The 24142-nt window shown below is 46.7% G+C and overlaps 1 protein-coding gene across 1 annotated transcript in view; it reads left to right on the top strand.

Annotated features, from left to right (window-relative positions):
* The first annotated feature begins 2943 nt into the window (after positions 1-2943).
* Positions 2944-24142, top strand: part of LOC128704201 (uncharacterized) — a 262888-nt gene continuing 241689 nt past the window's right edge. Inside the window, exon 1 of the mRNA XM_070099056.1 lies at positions 2944-4824. Coding sequence (XP_069955157.1) covers positions 4816-4824 — 9 coding nt within the window. The 5' untranslated portion in view covers positions 2944-4815. The remainder of the gene's footprint in view (positions 4825-24142) is intronic.

Consider the following 24142-nt stretch of genomic DNA (forward strand, 5'->3'; position numbering starts at 1 on the left):
CAACCTACACACGAAACACAACAACACAACTCGCCCAACACAACACACCCCGACACAACTTCCCAATACACACAACACCCCAACACACCCCAACATACAACACACCCACACACAATACACAAACATCCCAACACACAAACACCATCTACACACGTAGTACTCCTTAAACACATACGTACACATACAAGCTCAGACACACCAGCAGGTACTCCCGTGCCAAACTCTACACTCATAGCTGTCTTCTGAAATAATGCGAGCATATATATATATATATATATATATATATGTATATATATATATATATATATATATATATATATATATATATATATATATATATATATATATCAATAACAACACTACGACTAGCCAATGACTCGAACCCATGCTGCTTTGACCTGCCTCATGGTGGGCGAAAACTCATGAAGCCTTAATCAACGGGACCACACAATCCTTAAGAGTAGCGCATCCAGCGGAACTGGATGTTGTACTCGCTACCCAAGGACATACGTTGGTGTGGATGACTCTAGGGCCTAGGCTAATTACATTCTACTCCCTTCCTGAGTGTGGCCTCGTGGATAAAGGCGTCATTAGTTTTCGCCCACCATGAGGCAGGCCAAAGCAGCATGGGTTCGAGTCCTTGGCTAGTCGCAGTGTTATTTATTATATATATATATATATATATATATATATATATATATATATATATATATATATATATATATATATATATATATATATATATATATATAATAATCAGTAACAACACATACAACACACACACACACACACACGGTTCCTCACAAGAAGTTAGTCAGAAGCTGGAGGATCAGGCACGTATAACAGGAAGGGCACTGCAATGGTTCAGAGAATACCTGACAGGGAGGCAACAACAAGTCATGGTACGTGATGAGGTATCACAGTGGGCACCTGTGACGAGCGGGGTCCCACAGTGGTCAATCCTTGGATCAGTGCTATTTTTGGTACATGTGAATGACATGGTGGAAGGGATAAACTCGGAAGTGTCCCTGTTCGCAGATGACGTGAAGTTAATAAGGAGAATTAAATCAGATGAGCATCAGGCAGGACTACAAAGAGGCCTGGACACGTGGTCCAGCAACTGGCTTCTCGAATTCAATCCCGTCAAATGCAGTCATGAAGATTGGAGAAGGGCAAAGAAAACCGCAGACAGAGTATAGGCTAGGCGGACAAAGACTACAAACCTCATTCACGGAGAAAGATCTAGGGGTGACCATAACACCGAGCACGTCTCCGGAGACACACATCAATCAGATATCTGCTGCAGCATATTTGCGCCTGGCAAACCTGAGAATAGCATTCAGATACATTAGTAAGGAATCGTTCAAGACACTGTATACTGTGTACGTTAGGCCCATACTGGAGTATGCAGCACCAGTTTGAAACCCACACCTGGTGAAGCACGTTAAAAAATTAGAGAAAGTACAAAGGTTTGCAACAAGGATAGTTCCGGAGCTCAGGGGAATGTCCTACAAAGAAAGGTTGAGGGAAATCGGCCTGACGACACTGGAGGACAGGAGGGTTAGGAGAGACATGATAACGACATACAAAATACTGCGTGGAATAGTTAAGGTGGACAGAGACAGGATGTTCCAGAGATGGGACACAGAAACAAGGGGTCACAATTGGAAGCTGAAGACTCAGACGACTCACAGGGATGTTAGGAAGTATTTCTTCAGTCATAAAGTCGTCAGGAAGTGGAATAGCCTAGCAAGTGATGTAGTGGAGGCAGGAACCATACATAGCTTTAAGACGAGGTATAACAAAGCTCAGGGAGCTGAGAGAAAGGACCTAGTAGCGATCAGTGAAGAGTCGGTGCCAGGAGCTGAGTTTCGACCCCTGCAACCACAATTAGGTGAGTACACACACACACACACACACACTAGTGTGTATTATTATACACACAATCCCCCCATGTGTATATGTATATTAATATAATACACATACACGTCCCTGTGTGTTAAGATATTCGAGTATATGTTAAGATACACACACCTTTGTATTAATATACACAAACACCTAGGTGTTATCTACTCCCCTGTATGTTAATATATATTCTCTAATAATTCACAAACTCTGCCAACATATACAAAATTTACGATAACTTAAAACTGTGGTAGAAAAGTGGGAACAAGTGTAAAGGAACCAAGACTCTTCAACACCCTCCCTTCGTACATAAGGGGAATTTTCAACATAACCCTCCCCCGTGGCTGTCTTTAAGAGAAAACTTGATAAGTTCCCGAACTTAGTCCCTGATCAGGCGAGCTGTGGTTGTGGAATGCGTGAGATTAGCATTAAGAACATAAGGAAGGAGCACTGCAGTAGGCCTACTGACCCATCTGGATGATCAAGGTGTGATATAACCCTTGAAATCGTTTCAGGTAACGTTCAGGTATCGTCTGATTTGAAGGCACAGCCTCGCTTGCCATGTATGAGATTGCCTTTAGGCTGCGCATTAGGAATTAATCTGCATCTGGAAACCTCATTCACTCTCGTATCATCAAAAGTTAGTTTGAAAGGTTAAAAATAAAAAAGATGCAAGTTGACATGTCAGGTAGGTGTTGTATTCCGCATTAGGCAAATACACAAAAATTAGATTTTTTTCGAGTAAGCACTGACGAAACTGGACTCTGGCAGGCACGGTGTTGTTACCATTGTTCCAACTTTATTATTACCTTTATTATTACCTCCGCCTGTTATTTTGAAGGACGGGGGTGTTCTGTCCCCCTCATTAAGGAAGAGTTAGGCGTAGGTTGTTTTTTGTATCGGCTAGAACTGGTAAATAATTATAGATACTTTTTTTTTTGAGGGGGGTGATGGGTGGTTTGATCTAGCGACGTGTGGCATGTGAGGGACCGGCCGGTGAAGAGTTCGGAGCCGCAGTTCAAGGGAGCTGAAGTCAGTGTCGATGCGGACACCGGAGGGTGCGGTCGTGCGCCTCTCTCCCTCGTCACCACGGTTTCTCCCTTTCTATACTCGCGCATTCGGCTAAGTCCACAAAAATTTTTCTCATAATCTTCTCCCGAAATTTGTGACCGTTGGGTTCGCATCCCAGTAGCTCTTGTCAGTCGTAACACAGAATGGTGCCTGATTCCAGGTATCGACTGAAGGTTTGCGATATTATCAGCTTCCTTGTACTTTATGAACTTAGTTTCTGAACGCTGTCGCGAAACTCAAGTTTTGGAACTTAAGGAAAATCTCGTCTAGCCTTGAGAACTGGTGCACAGGACGTGTAGACGAGGAACTAACTGACGATCTCCATCGACAGGATCCACGCAATTCTTGAATTCCAACTTTAAAAACGAAAAGAAGATCAGGAGGCTGTATTTGTCTCAGACTCTGTTCACAAACGTCGGGTGTAAGTGTTGTAAAGTAGTGAAATTCGCGTCTCTTTGAACAGGAGTGAAAATTATTTACAGGAATACTCCCAAACTGCGAGCAAAGTTGAAAATTGTCAGCGGAATATGATCATCAACACGAGTTCGTTACTTCTAACTTAGCGAGTTTTAACATTACAAGACCCGAGTCGGGGTTTTTTTTATTCTTAACGGTATTGTACTACGGTAAGGAAGCACACAGTAGCAGGACTGTGTACAATACACCGGGGACGCTGTACAACATAGGCAGATGGTGTAACGAGAGTACTAACTGTACTTGTTTCTCTGCCTGGAGTAGCCTCGCAGAGGCTAAGTTCCCAAACTTGATATCTGTACATTCAGCAACAATGAGGGCCATTACCAGCTTCAGGGCCCTCGGAGTCTTGGTACATGAGGGCACGGGGCCATATGTACCATCTGCTGGTACATTTGAGTGTTGCAACACCAGCTGGGAGCCAGGTGGTGGTGTTTGGGACTCTGCCTCCACACACACACACTCGCACACCTCTCCACCACACCCTCCAGAAGCCGGCTTCTGCCACACCAGGGTGACCACTCCACACAATGACCTGTACAGTAAATGATTCTCAAGATAAAGATTGGAAGTTACAGGTTTGAAAGTGACAGCCTGGGACTGGTACAGAGCCTTGAAAGACGTACCCCCGCACCAGCTGTTCACTGCCACGCTACACAGATGGCTCAGCGCCAGACCTCACAGCTGGTCGCTTGAAAAAAATTGACGAAGACGGAATTACCTCTAAGTTGGATGGTAAAGCCGGAATCTGAGCAGCCGTAAAATTGTTAGAAAGTTTTACCATCAGTGAGTGGGCAAGCGATACCTACGTCAGACGTAGGTAAACGAGGGAGGTAGGAATCCTTCCACCTGTCAAGATGATAAAATTAACCCTGTGATTATTGCAGTTAAGCCTTTTGAGGAGACTGACCCTTGACCTGGGGAAGTGAGGGAACTCTGACAGCAGACAGTGAAGCCAGCCAGCACTGTGAGTCTAAGTCTTAACTCTCTCACTCTTACGTGAGGTTGCATAAATGTTGCTGTTACTGCGGTTGTTGCTGCTGCACTTGTTCCTCACTGCTCCTGCTGATGCTAAATCTATTTTAGCTTCATCTGCCTTGCCTTCTACAGTTATTCTCACTGCTGCGGGTTCAGCTGTTCCTGCTGCTACAGCTGCAACGGTTCCTGCTGCTGTAGCTTCAGCTATTCATCACTGTTGCAGCCGCTACAGGTGTTCTCACCTCTGCCACCTATGATTCAGGTTGATGAAGTCTCTGAACATATGCAGTTGACAGCAGAGTGAAAAAGATCAGTGAGGAGTGGCAGACATTGGCTGGGGGAGCGTTCATCACAGCCTGGCTGGACTACCGCCAAAACACCTTTAATATGCACCAGGTAAGACCTGCATGAGCATGTTTAAACCACTACCTTTAAGTGAATGTGTTTTATCACGTACGATTTCGTTACTTGTCGCATTTCTATGGATGTTTTTTTTTTTAATGTATGCTCGTGGCAAGTCGCTTCTAGCTCGGTGTTTGGGTGTGGCTAGTATCTGCCGTGTTTGGCTGTGACTTTGGCAGCATTGTTTAGTGAATCACAGATGCCCAAAAGCAGATGATCACACAGCCCAGGTCTCCTCAATAAGGTCATCTCACCCGACCCACCAACCTCTACTCTGCGCCAGTGCTCACACTCGCTGGCATTCTTAGAGCTCTCGGAGAGAGGGGTGGGTGAGGTCTTTGTGAGAGTAGGTGAGGTCCGTCGTGCCCCACCACTGGTGGAGGTGCGTTAGTGTGCCCCACCACTGGTGGAGGTACGTTAGTGTTCCCCACCACTGGTGGAGGTGCGTTAGTGTACCCCACCACTGGTGGAGGTGCGTTAGTGTTCCCCACCACTGGTGGAGGTGCGTTAGTGTACCCCACCACTGGTGGAGGTGCGTTAGTGTGCCCCACCACTGGTGGAGGTGCGTTAGTGTGCCCCACCACTGGTGGAGGTGCGTTAGTGTGCCCCACCACTGGTGGAGGTGCGTTAGTGTGCCCCACCACTGGTGGAGGTGCGTTAGTGTGCCCCACCACTGGTGGAGGTGCGTTAGCGTGCCCCACCACTGGTGGAGGTGGGTTAGTGTGCCCCACCACTGGTGGAGGTGCGTTAGTGTGCCCCACCACTGGTGGAGGTGCGTTAGTGTGCCCCACCACTGGTGGAGGTGCGTTAGCGTGCCCCACCACTGGTGGAGGTGCGTTAGTGTGCCCCACCACTGGTGGAGGTGCGTTAGCGTGCCTCACCACTGGTGGAGGTGCGTTAGTGTGCCCCACCACTGGTGGAGGTGCCTTGTATGTCCATGGCTTTTGCTGCAGCTTTGTATTTTCGTTCATTGAACCCAACTAAAAGTTTTTGAGTTCCAGATTATATACACTGTATGAACGAGTATATATATATATATATATATATATATATATATATATATATATATATATATATATATATATATATATATATATATATATATATGCAGAATTCTCTACCTGTGATACGCCGTTGACTAGCTTCGAGAGTAATTATGTGGCCTGAGGCTTAAATTCCGTGTTAACTGCCTGAACAACCAGGCTGTTGTCGAATGCAAACCTATAGTCCTACTCTGTGATAAGCAGTGGAGTGTTTGGGAACTGGGAACCGTAACTGAGGAGAGGGAACCGTGGCTGAGGACTGGGAACCGAGGATTAGGAACCGTGGCTGAGGACTGGGAACCGAGGATTAGGAACCGTGGCTGAGAACTGGGAACCGAGGATTAGGAACCGTGGCTGAGAACTGGAAACTGACTGAGGACTGAGAACCGTGGCTGAAGACTGGGAACCGTGGCTTAGGACTGGGATCTGTGACTGAGGACTGGGATCTGTGACTGAGGACTGGAAACTGTGACCGAGGACTGGGAACTGTGGCAGAGAATGGGAATTGTGGCTAAGAACTGGAGACTGAAAACTGGTAACTGTGAAGGCTGAAAATTGGGACTGAGGGCTGGGAACTGGAACTGAGGGCAGGAAACTGGACTGAGGGCTGGTAACTGGCAAAGAACTGAGGGCTGGGAACTGTCCGAGGACTGGGAACTGTGGTTGAGGACTGGGAACTGCGGCTGAGGACTGGGAACTGCGGCTGAGGACAGGAAACTGCGATATAGGACTAGAAATATTGGCTGAGGATCAGGAACTGAGACTGAGGATCGTTAACGGTTACCGAGGATCCAAAACTAGGACTATGGGGATCGGGTACTTGTGCTGTAAGGATCGTTAGCGGTAGCCGATAATCGGAAACCGCGACTGAGAATCGTTAACCGTACTTGAGGATCGGGAACTGGAACAGTGAGGATCGTTATCGGGAACTGGGACTGAGAGAATCGTTAACGGTAGCTGAGGATCGGCAGCCGGCACTAAGGATCGTAAACGATAGTAGAGTATCGGGAGGATCGTTAACGGTAGCTGAGAATCTGGGACTGTGAGGATCGTTAACGGTAGCTGAGAATGTGGGGCTGTAAGGATCGTTAACTGTAGCTGAGAATCTGGGGCTGTGAGGATCGTTAACGGTAGCTGAGAATGTGGGCTGTGAGGATCGTTAACGGTAGCTGAGAATGTGGGACTGTGAGGATCGTTAACGGTAGCTGAGAATGTGGGACTGTGAGGATCGTTAACGGTAGCTGAGAATGTGGGACTGTGAGGATCGTTAACGGTAGCTGAGAATCTGGGGCTGTGAGGATCGTTAACGGTAGCTGAGAATCTGGGACTGTGAGGATCGTTAATGGTAGCTGAGAATCTGGGACTGAGGATCGTTAACGGTAGCTGAGAATCTGGGACTGAGGATCGTTAACGGTAGCTGAGAATCTGAGATTGTGAGGATCGTTAACGGTAGCTGAGAATCTGATGCTGTGAGGATCGTTAACGGTAGCTGAGAATCTGATGCTGTGAGGATCGTTATTGTCAGCAGAGGATCAGAAATTGGGGCGGTGAAGAGTGTGAAAAGCGGTTGAGAGCTGACACTAGCGGTTGAGAGCTGACAGTTACTGATACTAGGTCTGGGACCTGAGGCTTCGGCCTCAGGTCTTTGACCAGAAATGCTGCTGAATAGCAACTTCCAGCATTTGAATTCTCCGTTTTCCAGGGCAGCTGGAATTTGGGAAACCAAAATATGACTTTTTTTTTTTGGAGCTGTTCGTTTTTGCTGCTTCCAGAGGCGGAGTTTGGAGCTTCTAGAGCCCAGAGTTTGTGGCTTCCAGAGCCCAGGGTTTGTGGCTTCCAGAGCCCAGGGTTTGTGGCTTCCAGAGCCCAGGGTTTGTGGCTTCCGGAGCCCAGGGTTTGTGGCTTCCGGAGCCCAGGGTTTGTGGCTTCCAGAGCCCAGGGTTTGTGGCTTCCAGAGCCCAGGGTTTGTGGCTTCTGGAGCCCAGGGTTTGTGGCTTCCAGAGCCCAGGGTTTGTGGCTTCCGGAGCCCAGGGTTTGTGGCTTCCAGAGCCCAGGGTTTGTGGCTTCCAGAGCCCAGGGTTTGTGGCTTACAGAGCCCAGGGCGTGTGGCTTACAGAGCCCAGGGTTTGTGGCTTACAGAGCCCAGGGCTTGTGGCTTACAGAGCCTAGGGTTTGTGGCTTACAGAGCCCAGGGCTTGTGGCTTACAGAGCCCAGGGCTTGTGGCTTACAGAGCCCAGGGCTTGTGGCTTACAGAGCCCAGGGCTTGTGGCTTACAGAGCCCAGGGCTTGTGGCTTACAGAGCCCAGGGTTTGTGGCTTACAGAGCCCAGGGCTTGTGGCTTACAGAGCCCAGGGCTTGTGGCTTACAGAGCCCAGGGCTTGTGGCTTACAGAGCCCAGGGCTTGTGGCTTACAGAGCCCAGGGCTTGTGGCTTCCAGAGCCCAGGGTTTGTGGCTTCCAGAGCCCAGGGCTTGTGGCTTCCAGAGCCCAGGGCTTGTGGCTTACAGAGCCCAGGGTTTGTGGCTTACAGAGCCCAGGGCTTGTGGCTTACAGAGCCCAGGGTTTAATATGTAATATAATATAATATCTTCATTTCTACAATTACATGTAGAAGGTACACAGCCCTAGCTGACATCAGTGACATACTACTATATAGAAAGCCGCTTGTTATGTAGAGCATTTCGGGCAAATTAGGTCAGTTTTGTCCCAGGATGCTACCCACACCAGTCGACTAACGCCCAGGTACCCATTTTATACTGATGGGTGAACATAGACACCCCGTGTAAGGAAACACGCTCAGTGTTTCAACCCTCGCCAGGAATCGAACCTGGACATCACCGTGTGAAGCAAGAACTTTTGCCACCAGGCCACGGGCCAGGCTTACAGAGCCCAGGGACTGTGACCAAAGATTGCGTCTTTCATAGAAGAAAGTTTATGGATTCTAGAGCCAAAACTATTTGGTTTCTAAGAGTCCATTGTTTGTAGTGTTGCGAGTGCAGAGTTGGCCATCGTGGCTGCAGCATCTGAGTTTGGAGATGCTTCAGTAAAAAGATACCAACGTGGTTTACACGGACGTTGTAGGGGTATTACATAGATGCAATCCTGGAGTGTTCCTCCTTAAACTAAGAAATATACAGGTATACCAGGAATGGACAGAAAAATTAATATTCAGTTTTCACCGGAACACAAAGGGTAACATTTAACAAAAAATATAAATAAAAAAATAAAAAGCTCAGTACCCCAAGGCACTGTCCTGGCACCTTTACTGTTTCTCATACTCATAGCAGACAGAGGAAAACTCTAGCCACAGCCTCGTATCTTCTTTTGCAGGGGAACTATAAGCATGAAAGTTGCCTCTGTAGAAGAGGAGAATTTACAGGCAGATATCAACTAAAGATTTGGGAATAATAATGTTGGATGACCTGTCGTTTAGAAAATACATTAAGACAAATGCCCAGAAAATAGCAGGGCACATAATGAGAATTTCCAAGAGAAATAACATTAGTGGTGGTACTGTTCAAATTATTTTTACTCTCAAGTCTAGAATATTGTTCTTTGCTTGGTGGCCTGGTGGTTAACGCTCTCGCTTCACACGGTGAGGGCCTGGGTTCGATTCCCAGCCAGAGTAGAAACATTGGACGTGTTTCTTTCCACCTGTTGTCTATGTTCCCCATCAGTAAAATGGGTACCTGGGTGTTAGTCGACTGGTGTGGGTCGCATCCTGGGACACTGACCTAAGGAGGCCTGGTCACAGACCGGGCCGCGGGGGCGTTGACCCCCGGAACTCTCTCCAGATAAACTCCAGATAAAGGCAGGAGAATTATCAGAGCTGAAAATATACAAAGATTGTTTACTGTCCGCTAATTAATAAAATCGTTAAACTATTGGGAATGCCACGAATTACTTGGAATATTCTCTCTGGTGCAGGAGAGAGAGAGATATCTGATAATATGGAAGATTATGGAGGGTCACCCTTCTGGCACCAGAGATATGCGAGGAAATGTAAAGTTAACGTAGCGAGAAGCAGGAGCACAATCAGAGAACAGTGTGTCAACATCCGTGGTCCAAGACTCTTCAACCTGCTCCCAACAGGTATCACAAATATTGCTGTAACAAATGTTTTCAAGTGGAAACCTGACCACTACCTCCAAGTGCGAGATCAACGAAGCTGTTGTGTGTATGTAAGCGAGGGGACCGGTAACAGCTTGGTTGACCAGTCAACAAGGCAGGCCGGCTCCACGTTAGGCTGCAAAGGTAGAGAAAAATTCTTGAAATCGGTCACATCAAAGACTCGTAGATAAGGACTGGCGTACAGAAGTGTTGTGAGAAACGTCTTGAGGAATATCTCACTAGTTGTTTCTCACGGGCTATTAAACAGTGATAGGAATGTATTTCTTAAAGGGAGGTATTACCTAGATTATTTCTCAGAGGGAGGTATTCCCTAGAGTATTTGTAGGGAATACCTCCCCACCTCTAGGGCAGTGCGTTCAATGCCAATCATGTTTCCCTAGTGTAATATCCAGCGTTGTATGACTCCCAGTGGGTCATACAACGTTGTGAGACCGCTAACCGGTCATAGAGTGAGGAAGAAAACTCTAGTACCGTCGTTAGAGTTGGCGTTACGGCGCTGGAGTTAAAATTTCGCAACGTAAAACTGCAGCTTACCGACGGGGGGGGGGGGGGGTTCACATTATATGATCAAAAGTGGTTTCCAAGGGCGGGGGGGTTAATTGGGGGGCGGGGAGGGGGGCTTCCGGAGTCATTGTTCGAGTTAATGCTTCCGGACCAAAAGTTGAAGAGGAAGGAGAAAGAAAGCCGGGAAAGAGAAAGGTAATATTGCACAGACTTGAGAGTAAATAGAAAATGTACAGTGGGTAGACAATTTATGTAGTAAATATACAGTGGACAGACAGTGTAAAATAGCCCCGGTGAAAAGCAGTGATGCAGCGAGTTCAGTGAGGGGTAACTAAATGTGAAGGGACCAAGACTTTTCATTACCCTCGCTTCACACATAAGGCGGACTTCCAACAGATCCTGGCTGTCTTCAGGGAGAAACTGGACAAGTTTCTCAGTCAGTTCTTGATCAACTGGACTGTGGTGCATACGTTGGACTTCGTGCAGCAAATACCAACAGTCTGCTTGATCAGGTCATTCACCGGAAGGTCTGGCCTGGGACCGGGCCGCGGGCGTTCACCCTGGGGAACACAGTTCGGGTAAGTATGTTAAGAGGTTTTTTTTACTCCCCGAGGCCGGCCTTGGGCCAGACTCATTTGGTGTTTGCCTGGTCACCCAGTCTGTTGCTGTTGGCGGCCAGCTGACCCAAATATCCATAACACCCTGATTGATCGGCGACTAGTGAGAATATTTGTCCAGTTTTCTCTCTAAGATCTACACTTGTCCCAGCAGTGTTTCTGATGCCTTCTGGTAAGATGTTAAATAGTCTGGGGCCACGAATGTTGATACAGTGTTCCCTTATTGTGCTCACTGCACCATTGCTTTTCAGTGGGTTTATTTTGCATCTTCCATATCTCTCCAGTATGTTGTTATGACAGTGTGCAGATTTGGGACAAGGACCTCATGTGCTTTCTAGGTATATATTATCACGTATCTGTATCTCTCTCCGCTCCAGTGAATACATATTAAGGACTTTTAAGGCGTTGTCAGTAATTCAGATGCCACCTGCATACGTGCAAGTGGCACTGGTATTGTGGAATACATCACATCTGCTGCTAATGTGATATTTCCACTAGCGCTATTATATATTCCAATGTATATAATTACTCCATTGTTGTACACTAATGCATGTATGTACTATACTTAGATATGTCATCCAAATTTCTCTGGCATTCTTTTTCCTCTCTATTCTCTGTCTACTCTATATGATTTGTCTTGCTGCATCCCTCCTCTCTAGGATGATGGAGATATCTTCATAAAAGTTACATTTGTGGGTGTATGGTAGAGGTGATGCTGAGAGATGGTAATTGTCAAGTGATAGTAACTGTAGCTCTGCTGGAAGGTTACCTTTGATGCTGTCGTAGCTGATGAACCTTTAATGGTATACTTGACCATATCCTCATTGTCCTACTGAAGTCTGCCACCTCTGTCTGACACTACTGAAGTCTGCCACCTCTGTCTGACACTACTGAAGTCTGCCACCTCTGTCTGACACTACTGAAGTCTGTCACCTCTGTCTGACACTACTGAAGTCTGCCACCTCTGTCTGACACTACTGAAGTCTGCCACCTCTGTCTGACACTACTGAAGTCTGCCACCTCTGTCTGACACTACTGAAGTCTGCCACCTCTGTCTGACACTACTGAAGTCTGCCACCTCTGTCTGACACTACTGAAGTCTGCCACCTCTTTCTGACACTACTGAAATCTGCCACCTATGTCTGACACTACTGAAGTCTGTCACCTCTGACACTACTGAAGTCTGCCACCTCTGTCTGACACTACTGAAGTCTGCCACCTCTGTCTGACACTACTGAAATCTGCCACCTATGTCTGACACTACTGAAGTCTGCCACCTCTGACACTACTGAAGTCTGCCACCTCTGACACTACTGAAGTCTGCTACCTCGGTCTGACACTATTGAAGTCTGCCAGCTCAAACCGACACTACTGAAGTCTGCCAGCTCAGACTGACAGATGTCAACACTATGTACGTGACTCATCCTGTGTGATGGAATATGACAGGGAAGCAACTAGCTTATGTTCCCACTGTGTAACTATCATATAGAATAGTTCAACATCACACTGCTGGTGTTCCCACTGTGTAACTATCATATAGAATAGTTCAACAGCACACTGCTGACGTTCCCACTGTGTAACTATCATATAGAATAGCTCATCACACTGCTGATGTTCCCACTGTGTAACTATCATATAGAATAGTTCAGCACATTGCTGATGTTCCCACTGTGTAACTATCATATAGAATAGTTCAGCAGCACACTGTTGATGTATTCAGCTTTGCTAAATAAAATAAATGAATGTTCTCCCTACCATTCTCCTTCCTCTCCCCTGATCTCTTCCTCCTCCCTCTGTCTACCCGACCTTGTCTTCCGCATATCCTCCCTTCCTCTTCCTCATTACCTCCCATTTTATTCCCCTATTGCTTCTCCCCCTGAATGTTACCTCTCCCCTCACTCAGTATTTTTTCTTTCTCCTGGCTTATTTCCCCTCTCTATTCTCACTGCGTTAATCCCCCATTACTTCCAATCTCGCCCATTTCCTTCGCTTTCCTCACCATTACCTCCTCCCCTCTTTCCCCTATCTATTTTCCCTCCTCCTTCCCCACCCCCTCGTCTTCCCCAGCCTGGCCGAGGAAGGATCCAAGCTCTGCACAGTATATAAGAACATAAAAATGGAGAAACAGTGAAGCAGGCCTACTGGCCCATACTTGGCAGGTTCTTCTCAAACCCAAACTCACTAACAAAAATATTTGCCCAACCCGTTTTCAATTGTAATCAGCTCCATTAACTCACTTGAAGCACCAGGGCATTATTAAGGAGGGTTCTGAGGGAGCTGATGCACCAGGTTCATCACCAGGGTACTACTGAAGAGGGTTCTGAAGGAATTGAAGCATCAAGACCCTATTAAGTGGGGAACTGAGGAAGCTGACCTCAGTCCCGAACAGTGTCTAGCTGCGAGCAGCAAAGCTAACACAATGCTAGGCAGCAAAGCTAGCACAATGCTAGGCTGCGAAGTTAACAATGCTAGGCTGCGAAGCTAACACAATGCTAGGCTGCGAAGCTAGCACAATGCTAGGCTGCGAAGCTAGCACAATACTAGGCAGCAAAGCTAGCACAATACTAGGCAGCAAAGCTAACACAATGCTAGGCAGCAAAGCTAGCACAATGCTAGGCTGCGAAGTTAACAATGCTAGGCTGCGAAGCTAACACAATGCTAGGCTGCGAAGCTAGCACAATGCTAGGCTGCGAAGCTAGCACAATACTAGGCAGCAAAGCTAACATAATGCTAGGCTGCGAAGCTAACACAATACTAGGCAGCAAAGCTAACATAATGCTAGGCAGCAAAGCTAGCACAATACTAGGCAGCAAAGCTAACATAATGCTAGGCAGCAAAGCTAGCACAATACTAGGCTGCGAAGCTAACACAATGCTAGGCAGCAAAGCTAACACAATACTAGGCAGCAAAGCTAACATAATGCTAGGCAGCAAAGCTAGCACAATACTAGGCAGCAAAGCTAACATAATGCTAGGCAGCAAAGCTAGCACAATACTAGGCTGCGAAGCTAGCACAATACTAGGCAGCAAAGCTAGCACAATACTAGGCAGCAAAGCTAACATAATGCTAGGCAGCAAAGCTAGCACAATACTAGGCTGCGAAGCTAACACAATGCTAGGCAGCAAAGCTAACACAGTGCTAGGCAGCAAAGCTAGCACAATGCTAGGCAGCAAAGCTAACATAATGCTAGGCAGCAAAGCTAGCACAATACTAGGCAGCAAAGCTAACATAATGCTAGGCAGCAAGGCTAGCACAATACTAGGCTGCGAAGCTAACACAATGCTAGGCAGCAAAGCTAACACAGTGCTAGGCAGCAAAGCTAGCACAATGCTAGGCACCAAAGCTAACACAATACTAGGCAGCAAAGCTAACACAATACTAGGCAGCAAAGCTAACACAATACTAGGCAGCAAAGCTAACACAATACTAGGCAGCAAAGCTAACACAATACTAGGCAGCAAAGCTAACACAATACTAGGCAGCAAAGCTAACACAATACTAGGCAGCAAAGCTAACACAATGCTAGGCTGCGAAGCTAACACAGTGCTAGGCAGCAAAGCTAGCACAATGCTAGGCTGCGAAGCTAACACAGTGCTAGGCAGCAAAGCTAGCACAATGCTAGGCAGCAAAGCTAACACAATGCTAGGCAGCAAAGCTAACACAATGCTAGGCAGCAAAGCTAACACAATGCTAGGCTGCGAAGCTAACAGTGCTAGGCAGCAAAGCTAGCACAATGCTAGGCAGCAAAGCTAGCACAATGCTAGGCAGCAAAGCTAACACAATGCTAGGCAGCAAAGCTAGCACAATGCTAGGCAGCAAAGCTAACACAATACTAGGCAGCAAAGCTAACACAATACTAGGCAGAAAAGCTAACACAATACTAGGCAGCAAAGCTAACACAATACTAGGCAGCAAAGCTAACACAATACTAGGCAGCAAAGCTAACACAATACTAGGCAGCAAAGCTAACACAATACTAGGCAGCAAAGCTAACACAATACTAGGCAGCAAAGCTAACACAATACTAGGCAGCAAAGCTAACACAATACTAGGCAACAAAGCTAACACAATACTAGGCAGCAAAGCTAACACAGTGCTAGGCAGCAAAGCTAACACAATACTAGGCAGCAAAGCTAACACAATACTAGGCAGCAAAGCTAACACAATACTAGGCAGCAAAGCTAACACAATACTAGGCAGCAAAGCTAACACAATACTAGGCAGCAAAGCTAACACAATACTAGGCAGCAAAGCTAGAAACTTGAAGCACAGAACACCAGATATAATATTGACTATAATGGTCTTGTTAGACCGTCTAGTTTTGGTTTCCGTATTATATAAATAGTACAGTGCCTGCACTCTGAAGGAGGGGTGTTAATGTTGCAGTTTAAAAACTGTAGTGTAAAGCACCCTTCTGGCGAGACAGTGATGGAGTGAATGATGGTGAAAGTTTTTCTTTTTCGGGCCACCCTGCCTTGGTGGGAATCGGCCAGTGTGATAATAATAATAAAAATAAATAATGCAGGTATACCAGGGAAGAGCTACCTTGTATGGGCCAGTAGGCCTGCAGTGTTTCTCCATTATGTTCAAACTCGTGCCATCACATTAACATAGCCATGTGAAGAATGAAGCACTTTGTGCAACAATTGGGTGTCTTTATTGAGGAAACGTTTCGCCAGCCAGTGGCTTCCTCAGTCTAATACAGGAGGATGAACATTAAAATGGTATAAAATACCGACAGATTGTTAGGTAAGACACATATGCAACAGTTAGGTATCTTTATTTCGAAACGTTTCGCCTACACAGTAGGCTTCTTCAGTCTATCAACTTTTCTGTACTCGACTGAAGAAGCCTACTGTGTAGGCGAAACGTTTCGAAATAAAGATACCTAACTGTTGCATATGTGTCTTACCTAACACCAATACAGGAGGAGTTTGAGGTAATCAGTCCCTCAGCCTGGAGTCGATGTGTTCCTGGCGAAACGAATCCTTTTACCTAACATTTTTCAGGTAGATGGATCAGGGTGTTCCGGGGGTCAACGTCCCCGCTGCCCGGTCCTTGACCAAGTCTCCCGGCGGATCAGGGCCTGATCAAGTAGGCTGTTACTGCTGGACGCACGTAGTCCAAACAGAGCGTTTACCAGAATTGATGGTAACCGGAAGTAGAAGCACTGGTATACACTGCTCTGTGAGCAGCAGTAGAACATTAAGAAAGGAGGAACACTGCAGCAGGCCTGTTGGCCCATACTAAGCAGGTCCTTTACAATTCATCCCACTAACAAACATTTGACCAACCCAATTTTCAATGCCACCCAAGAAAAAAGCTCTGATGTGCAAGTCCCACTCAAATCCAACCCCTCCCACTCATGTACTTATCCAACCTAAATTTGAAACTACCCAAAGTCCTAGCCTCAATAACCCAACTAGGTAGACTGTTCCACTCATCAACTACCCTATTTCCAAACCAATACTTTCCTATGTCCTTTCTAAATCCAAACTTATCTAATTTAAATCCATTACTGCGAGTTCTCTCTTGGAGAGATATCCTCAAGACCTTATTAATATCCCCTTTATTAATACCTATGAAAGTTAAGACACATGTGCAACATCTGGATATCTTTACTGTAGACGTTTCGCCATCCAGTGGCTTTATCAATACAGATTCTAGGACACTGCAACATCATGGAATCTTGGTTCAGAGGATATCTACAAGACCTTCTTCACGGCTGCTACAACTAACCCATCTCTTTGGGAAGGACCTACTGCCACTGGGGAATCCCGCCTACCAGTGACTATGCCCTCGTCTGCTGCCCGTCCTTATCCACTGACGCCTATATAACCGCCAGTCTTCTTGCCTTTGCTCCATATTCTCCTCCACCACGATGCTGTGAACACTAACTCCAAGGCTGAGGGACTGATTACCTCATCTTTTGTATATAGTTCTACTGTCTTCCTATTATGTCCTAGAATCTGTATTGATAAAGCCACTGGCGAAACGTCTACAATAAAGATATCCAGATGTTGCACATGTGTCTTAACTTTCATATTGTCGGTATTTTATACCTTTCTTGCAGATTAATACGTATCTTCAACTTATACACTTCGATCAGGTCTCCCCTCATTCTTCATCTAACAAGTGAAAGTAACTTAAGAGTCTTCAATCTTTCTTCATAAGGAAGATTTCTAATGCTATGTATTAGTTTAGTCATCCTACGCTGAATGTTTTCTAACGAATTTATGTCCATTCTGTAATATGGAGACCAGAACTGAGCTGCATAATCTAGGTGAGGCCTTACTAATGATGTATGAAGCTGCAGTATGACCTCTGGACTTCTGTTGCTTACACTTCTTGATATAAATCCCAGTAATCTATTTGCCTTATTACGTACGCTTAGGCATTGCTATCTTGGTTTAAGGTTGCTGCTTACCATAACCCCCAAGTCCTTTTCGCAATCTGTATGGCTAAGTTCTACATTATTTAACTTTATAAGTGCTAGAGTTATGGACACTCCTGAGCTTCAGAACCTTGCATTTATCTACATTGAACTGCATCTGCCACTTTTCTGACCAAGAGTAGAGTTTGTCTAAATCCTCCTGAAGTTCCCTAACATCTACGTTTGAATCAATTATCCTACCTATCTTCGTGTCATCGGCGAATTTGCTCATATCACTAGTAATTCCTTCATCAAGATCATTGATATATATTATAAACAACAACGAGCCCAAGACTGATCCCTGTGGAACGCCACTCGTTACTGATCCCCACTCGGACTTAACCCCATTTATGGACACTCTGCTTCCTGTCTGTGAGCCATGATTCGATCCACGAGAGCACCCTTCCCCCAATGCCATGAGCTGCTACTTTCTTCAACAGTCTTTGGTGCGGAACTCTAATCAAATGCCTTACTAAAATCTAAGTAAATAATATCAAATTCTTTATCGTGGTCAACAGCCTCAAAAGCTTTACTGAAGAAAGTTAATAAATTAGTTAGACAAGACCGGCCTCTTGTGAATCCATGCTGAGTATCATTAATCAAGCTATGCTTATCGAGATGGCTTCTTATAATCTGAGTTATAATTGACTCTAGTAATTTGCCTACAGTTGAGGTCAGGCTTATTGGGCGGTAATTTGACGGTAAACCACCTATGTATTTGTCCAGCTTTTTTCCCAAAGTTACCCAAGATTGCTTCAGTACCCGAGACACCAGTCAAACCCAGCCCCTTCCACCAGTCAAACCCAGCCCCTTCCACCAGTCATACCCAGCCCCTTCCACCAGTCATACCCAGCCCCTTCCACCAGTCAAACCCAGCCCCTTCCACCAGTCATACCCAGCCCCTTCCACCAGTCATACCCAGCCCCTTCCACCAGTCATACCCAGCCCCTTCCACCAGTCAAACCCAGCCCCTTCCACCAGTCAAACCCAGCCCCTTCCACCAGTCAAACCCAGCCCCTTCCACCAGTCATACCCAGCCCCTTCCACCAGTCATACCCAGCCCCTTCCACCAGTCATACCCAGCCCCTTCCACCAGTCATACCCAGCCCCTTCCACCAGTCATACCCAGCCCCTTCCACCAGTCATACCCAGCCCCTTCCACCAGTCATACCCAGCCCCTTCCACCAGTCAAACCCAGCCCCTTCCACCAGTCATACCCAGCCCCTTCCACCAGTCATACCCAGCCCCTTCCACCAGTCAAACCCAGCCCCTTCCACCAGTCATACCCAGCCCCTTCCAGTCAAACCCAGCCCCTTCCACCAGTCAAACCCAGCCCCTCCCACCAGTCATACCCAGCCCCTTCCACCAGTCAAACCCAGCCCCTTCCACCAGTCATACGCAGCCCTTCCCACCCACCAAACCCAGCCCCATCCACCAGTCAATCAAACCCAGCCCCTTCCACCAGTCAATCAAACCCAGCCCCTTCCACCAGTCAATCAAACCCAGCCCCTTCCACCAGTCAATCAAACCCAGCCCCATCCACCAGTCAATCAAACCCAACCCCTCCCACCCACCAAACCCAGCCCCTTCCACCAGTCCATCAAACCCATCCCCTCCCACCCACCAAACCCAGCCCCTTCCACCAGTCAATCAAACCCAGCCCCTTCCACCCACCAAACTCGGCCCCTTCCACCAGTCAATCAAACTCATCCCCTCCCACCCACCAAACCCAGCCCCTTCCACCAGTCAATCAAACCCATCCCCTCCCACCCACCAAACCCAGCCCCTTCCACCAGTCAATCAAACCCAGCCCCTCCCACCCACCAAACCCAGCCCCTTCCACCAGTCAAACCCATCCCCTCCCACCCACCAAACCCAGCCCCTTCCACCAGTCAATCGAACCCAGCCCCTCCCATCCACCAAACCCAGCCCCTTCCACCAGTCAATCAAACCCAGCCCCTCCCACCCACCAAACCCAGCCCCTTCCACCAGTCAATCAAACCCAGCCCCTCCCACCCACCAAACCCAGCCCCTCCCATCCACCAAACCCAGTCCCTACAACCAGTCAAACCCAGCCCCTCCCACCCACCAAACCCAGCCCCTTCCACCAGTCAAACCCAGCCCCTCCCACCCACCAAACCCAGCCCCTTCCACCAGTCAATCAAACCCAGCCCCTCCCACTCACCAAAGCCAGCTCCTCCGACGCGTATACTTGTCCAAGTAACGCCAGTAGTTTCGGACAGTTTTAGAAGTAGCAGTTGTAACCCGCCCGTCCAGTTCCATCAGCAGCTTCCATGAATTTTGGACCCGATCGTCATATATACTGCTTTGAAATTGGGTCCGTCTTTTTGAAACTCCCTGTATGTAGTGTATATATAGTTTTTCTCCGTGTTTTTATGTGGGCAGGGGCTGGAGGGTGGTAAGATAGCCTTTTGCTTTTTCTATTTTTGACTCTCACACCTCTGTTACACAGTAATTAATTTTTGGAGAAATGTACAGTTTTTCCTCAGCAAATAGCCTCAGTTTGCACCATAAGAAAGGAGGAACACTGCAGCAGGCCTACTGACCCATGTGAGGCAGGTCCATGTCACCTCTGGCTTAGACCTTTCATACTCTTCTATCTTCTTGTTTTTCCCCACTGTCCCGCACTTGTCCAACTTCCAACCTTATTTTTCCCCTCTCCCACCTTTTTTCCCCCCTACACTCTTTTTTTCCCTCCCTCTCTCACCATTTCTGTGTCCCTGTTGACCTCCTCTTCACAACCTTCCCTCTCTAAGCTTACCCTTCTGAGCCTTCTCCCTCTCTTTCCCTCCCTCTCTCATCCTTTCCTTCCCTTCCTCTCTCACCCTCTACTTCCCTCACTCTCTCATCGTCTCCTTCCCTCCCTCTCTCATCGTCTCCTTCCCTCCCTCTCTCACCCTCTACTTCCCTCCCTCTCTCACCCTCTACTTCCCTCCCTCTCTCACCCTCTACTTCCCTCCCTCTCTCACCCTCTACTTCCCTCCCTCTCTCATCCTCTCCTTCCATCCCTCTCTCACCCTCTACTTCCCTTCCTCTCCTTCCCTCCCTCTCTCACCCTTTACTTCCCTCCCTCTCTCACCCTTTACTTCCCTCCCTCTCTCACCCTCTACTTCCCTCCCTCTCTCGCCCTCTAGTTCCCTCCTCTCACCCTCTACTTCCCTCCCTCTCTCACCCTCTACTTCCCTCACTCTCTCATCCTCTCCTTCCCTCCCTCTCTCATCCTCTCCTTCCCTCCCTCTCTCACCTTGCTTCCCTCCCTCTCTCACCTTGCTTCCCTCCCTCTCTCACCCTGCTTCCCTCCCTCTCTCACCCTGCTTCCCTCCCTCTCTCACCCTGCTTCCCTCCCTCTCTCACCCTGCTTCCCTCCCTCTCACCCTCTACTTCCCTCCCTCTCTCACCCTCTACTTCTCACCCTCTCCTTCCCTCCCTCTCTCATCCTCTCCTTCCCTCCCTCTCTCACCCTCTACTTCCCTCTCTCTTTCACCATCTTCCTCAGCCTCCATCTCCTTTCCCTCCTCTTTTCCCCTCAGTTTTATCACATTCCCAAGTTTCCCCTTCTAGTCTCTCACCCTTTATTGGTATTTTCCTTAACCTGAGAGTTATCGCTTGACCTCCCTCCCTTTTCGTATATTCTTCAGTATATTTTAACGACCTTGGTGTCCACAAAATCCTATTTCGGTTTCATTTTTTTCTTCTTCAGTAAAATGGTTACAGATACGAAAATGCGGTTGACTGCGCACGACACCTGAACGAATATAGGTTATACGCAGCTTCAGGTTTGTCTTAGTCACAACAACGTCAACATGAGCGCGTCTTCGTGTCAGGTATTGACCAACAGTGTGACCTTTTTTTTTGTTGCCATAATTCTAGCACAGTGTTTTAAGGTCAGTATCTGGAAGATACTGACAACAGAGCTGACAGTATCTGGAAGATACTGACAGAGCTGACAGTATCTGGAAGATACTGACAACAGAGCTGACAGTATCTGGAAGATACTGACAACAGAGCTGACAGTATCTGGAAGATACTGACAACAGAGCTGACAGTATCTGGAAGATACTGACAACAGAGTTGACAATATCTGGAAGATACTGACAACAGAGCTGACAGTATCTGGAAGATACTGACAACAGAGCTGACAGTATCTGGAAGATACTGACAACAGAGCTGACAGTATCTGGAAGATACTGACAACAGAGCTGACAATATCTGGAAGATACTGACAACAGAGCTGACAGTATCTGGAAGATACTGACAACAGAGCTGACAGTATCTGGAAGATACTGACAACAGAGCTGACAGTATCTGGAAGATACTGACAACAGAGCTGACAGTATCTGGAAGATACTGACAACAGAGCTGACAGTATCTGGAAGATACTGACAACAGAGCTGACAGTATCTGGAACATACTGACAACAGAGCTGACAGTATCTGGAACATACTGACAACAGAGCTGACAGTATCTGGAACATACTGACAACAGAGCTGACAGTATCTGGAACATACTGACAACAGAGCTGACAGTATCTGGAACATACTGACAACAGAGCTGACAGTATCTGGAACATACTGACAACAGAGCTGACAGTATCTGGAACATACTGACAACAGAGCTGACAGTATCTGGAAGATACTGACAACAGAGCTGACAGTATCTTCCACATACTGACAGCAGAGCTGACAGTATCTTCCACATACTGACAACAGAGCTGACAGTATCTTCCACATACTGACAACAAAGCTGACAGTATCTGGAAGATACTGGCAGCGGCTTGATAAAGCTCCTGGAGAGCGAAACGTTGCCACAAAATGCCACATTAGTTGTATTTGTGTCCTTTTACTTAACATCTGGAAGAATGTTTCACACACTTTACAAGTGTCTACTTGAGGTCACTTCTGCAGGTCACAACGAGTTAGCATTAATAGTGTAAATGTGTTATGCAAGGGACAGCGGGCCTCCAGCAGCAACAGCCTGGTTGACCAGGCAAACACCAGACGACCCTGACCCATGGCCGGGCGCTAGGAGTCGAGAAACCCCCGGAACTCATCAAAGGTGTAAATAGTTGTGATGAATGGTTTGAAAAACCGACAAGTTGAAGATTGAGACACTTATGCAGCATATGGGAATCTTTATTCAGGAAACGTTTCGCCACACAGTGGCTTCATCAGTCCAATACAAAGAGGAAGGCGTAAGGAGAGGAGGAGTATGAGGTAATCAGTCCCTCAGCCTGGAGTCGATGCGTTCAGTCCATCAATCTTGTAGAATGTACAGCATAGGGCCGTAGACGTGGCTTATATACTGTAGTGAGGTGAGGTGAAGCAGGCGGAGGCGGGGTCATAGTGGTACCATCCACTAGTCGAAGTAGGTCTTCGTCCAAAGGTTGAACAAGTGTTGAAGAATTCTTTGTAACAAGATCCCATGATGCTGCAGTGTCTGACAGTTGTGATGAATGGTTTGAAAAACCGACAGTTGAAGATTGATGGTACCACTATGACCTCGCCTCCGCCTGCTTCACCTCACCTCACTACAGTATATAAGCCACGTCTACGGCCCTATGCTGTACATTCTACAAGATTGATGGACTGAACACATCGACTCCAGGCTGAGGGACTGATTACCTCATACTCCTCCTCTCCTTACGCCTTCCTCTTTGTATTGGACTGATGAAGCCACTGTGTGGCGAAACGTTTCCTGAATAAAGATTCCCATATGCTGCATAAGTGTCTCAATCTTCAAAGGTGTAACGTACCTCTGTAATCTGTAAATACCTTTGTAACTTGTCATGATTGTGACCAGACTTACCTGGAGTTCATTACCTTTGTAAATTGTGAGTTCATTACCTTTGTAAATTGTGAGTTCATTACCTTTGTAAATTGTGAGTTCATTGCCTCTGTAACTTGCTCAGCTATCAAAACTTTGGAGTCCAGTCCCTGGACCAATTATGTACCTCTGTAATCTTTTGACTACCGCCCACAGGATGGGTATGGGGTGCATAATAAACATATTAAACTAACTAACTAACTTCAAAGGTGTAAATAAATGGTATAACATACCGACACAATGGAAATATAAATACATAAGTAGTACAATGTGATCCTTTGTTTACAACGTTTCGCCCACACAATGGGATTTATCAAGATCTGTTTGTGACTTGATAAAGCCCACTGTGTGGGCGAAACGTTGTCAATAAAGGCTCACATACTGCTTATGTGTATATATTTCCAACTCATTAAAGGTATCCATCCCATCTCTCCCCCAGTATCTTGTACTCTTGAAGGACTGTCAGCACAGAGGCTCGCAGTATTGAAGATAACACTCGAACCAAGCTGGCTCAAAAGTTTGCTTGCACGCAGAATTTAGAGAGTCCTAAAATGAATTTAGTTAGTCCTAAAATGAATTTAGAGAGTCCTAAAATGAATTTAGAGAGTGCTAAAATGAATTTAGAGAGTCCTAAAATGAATTTAGAGAGTCCTAAAATGAATTTAGAGAGTCCTAAAATGAATTTAGAGAGTCCTAAAATGAATTTAGAGAGTCCTAAAATGAATTTAGAGAGTCCTAAA

The sequence above is a fragment of the Cherax quadricarinatus genome, chromosome 66, assembly GCF_038502225.1.
Source record: "Cherax quadricarinatus isolate ZL_2023a chromosome 66, ASM3850222v1, whole genome shotgun sequence".
NCBI classification, from domain to species: domain Eukaryota; kingdom Metazoa; phylum Arthropoda; class Malacostraca; order Decapoda; family Parastacidae; genus Cherax; species Cherax quadricarinatus.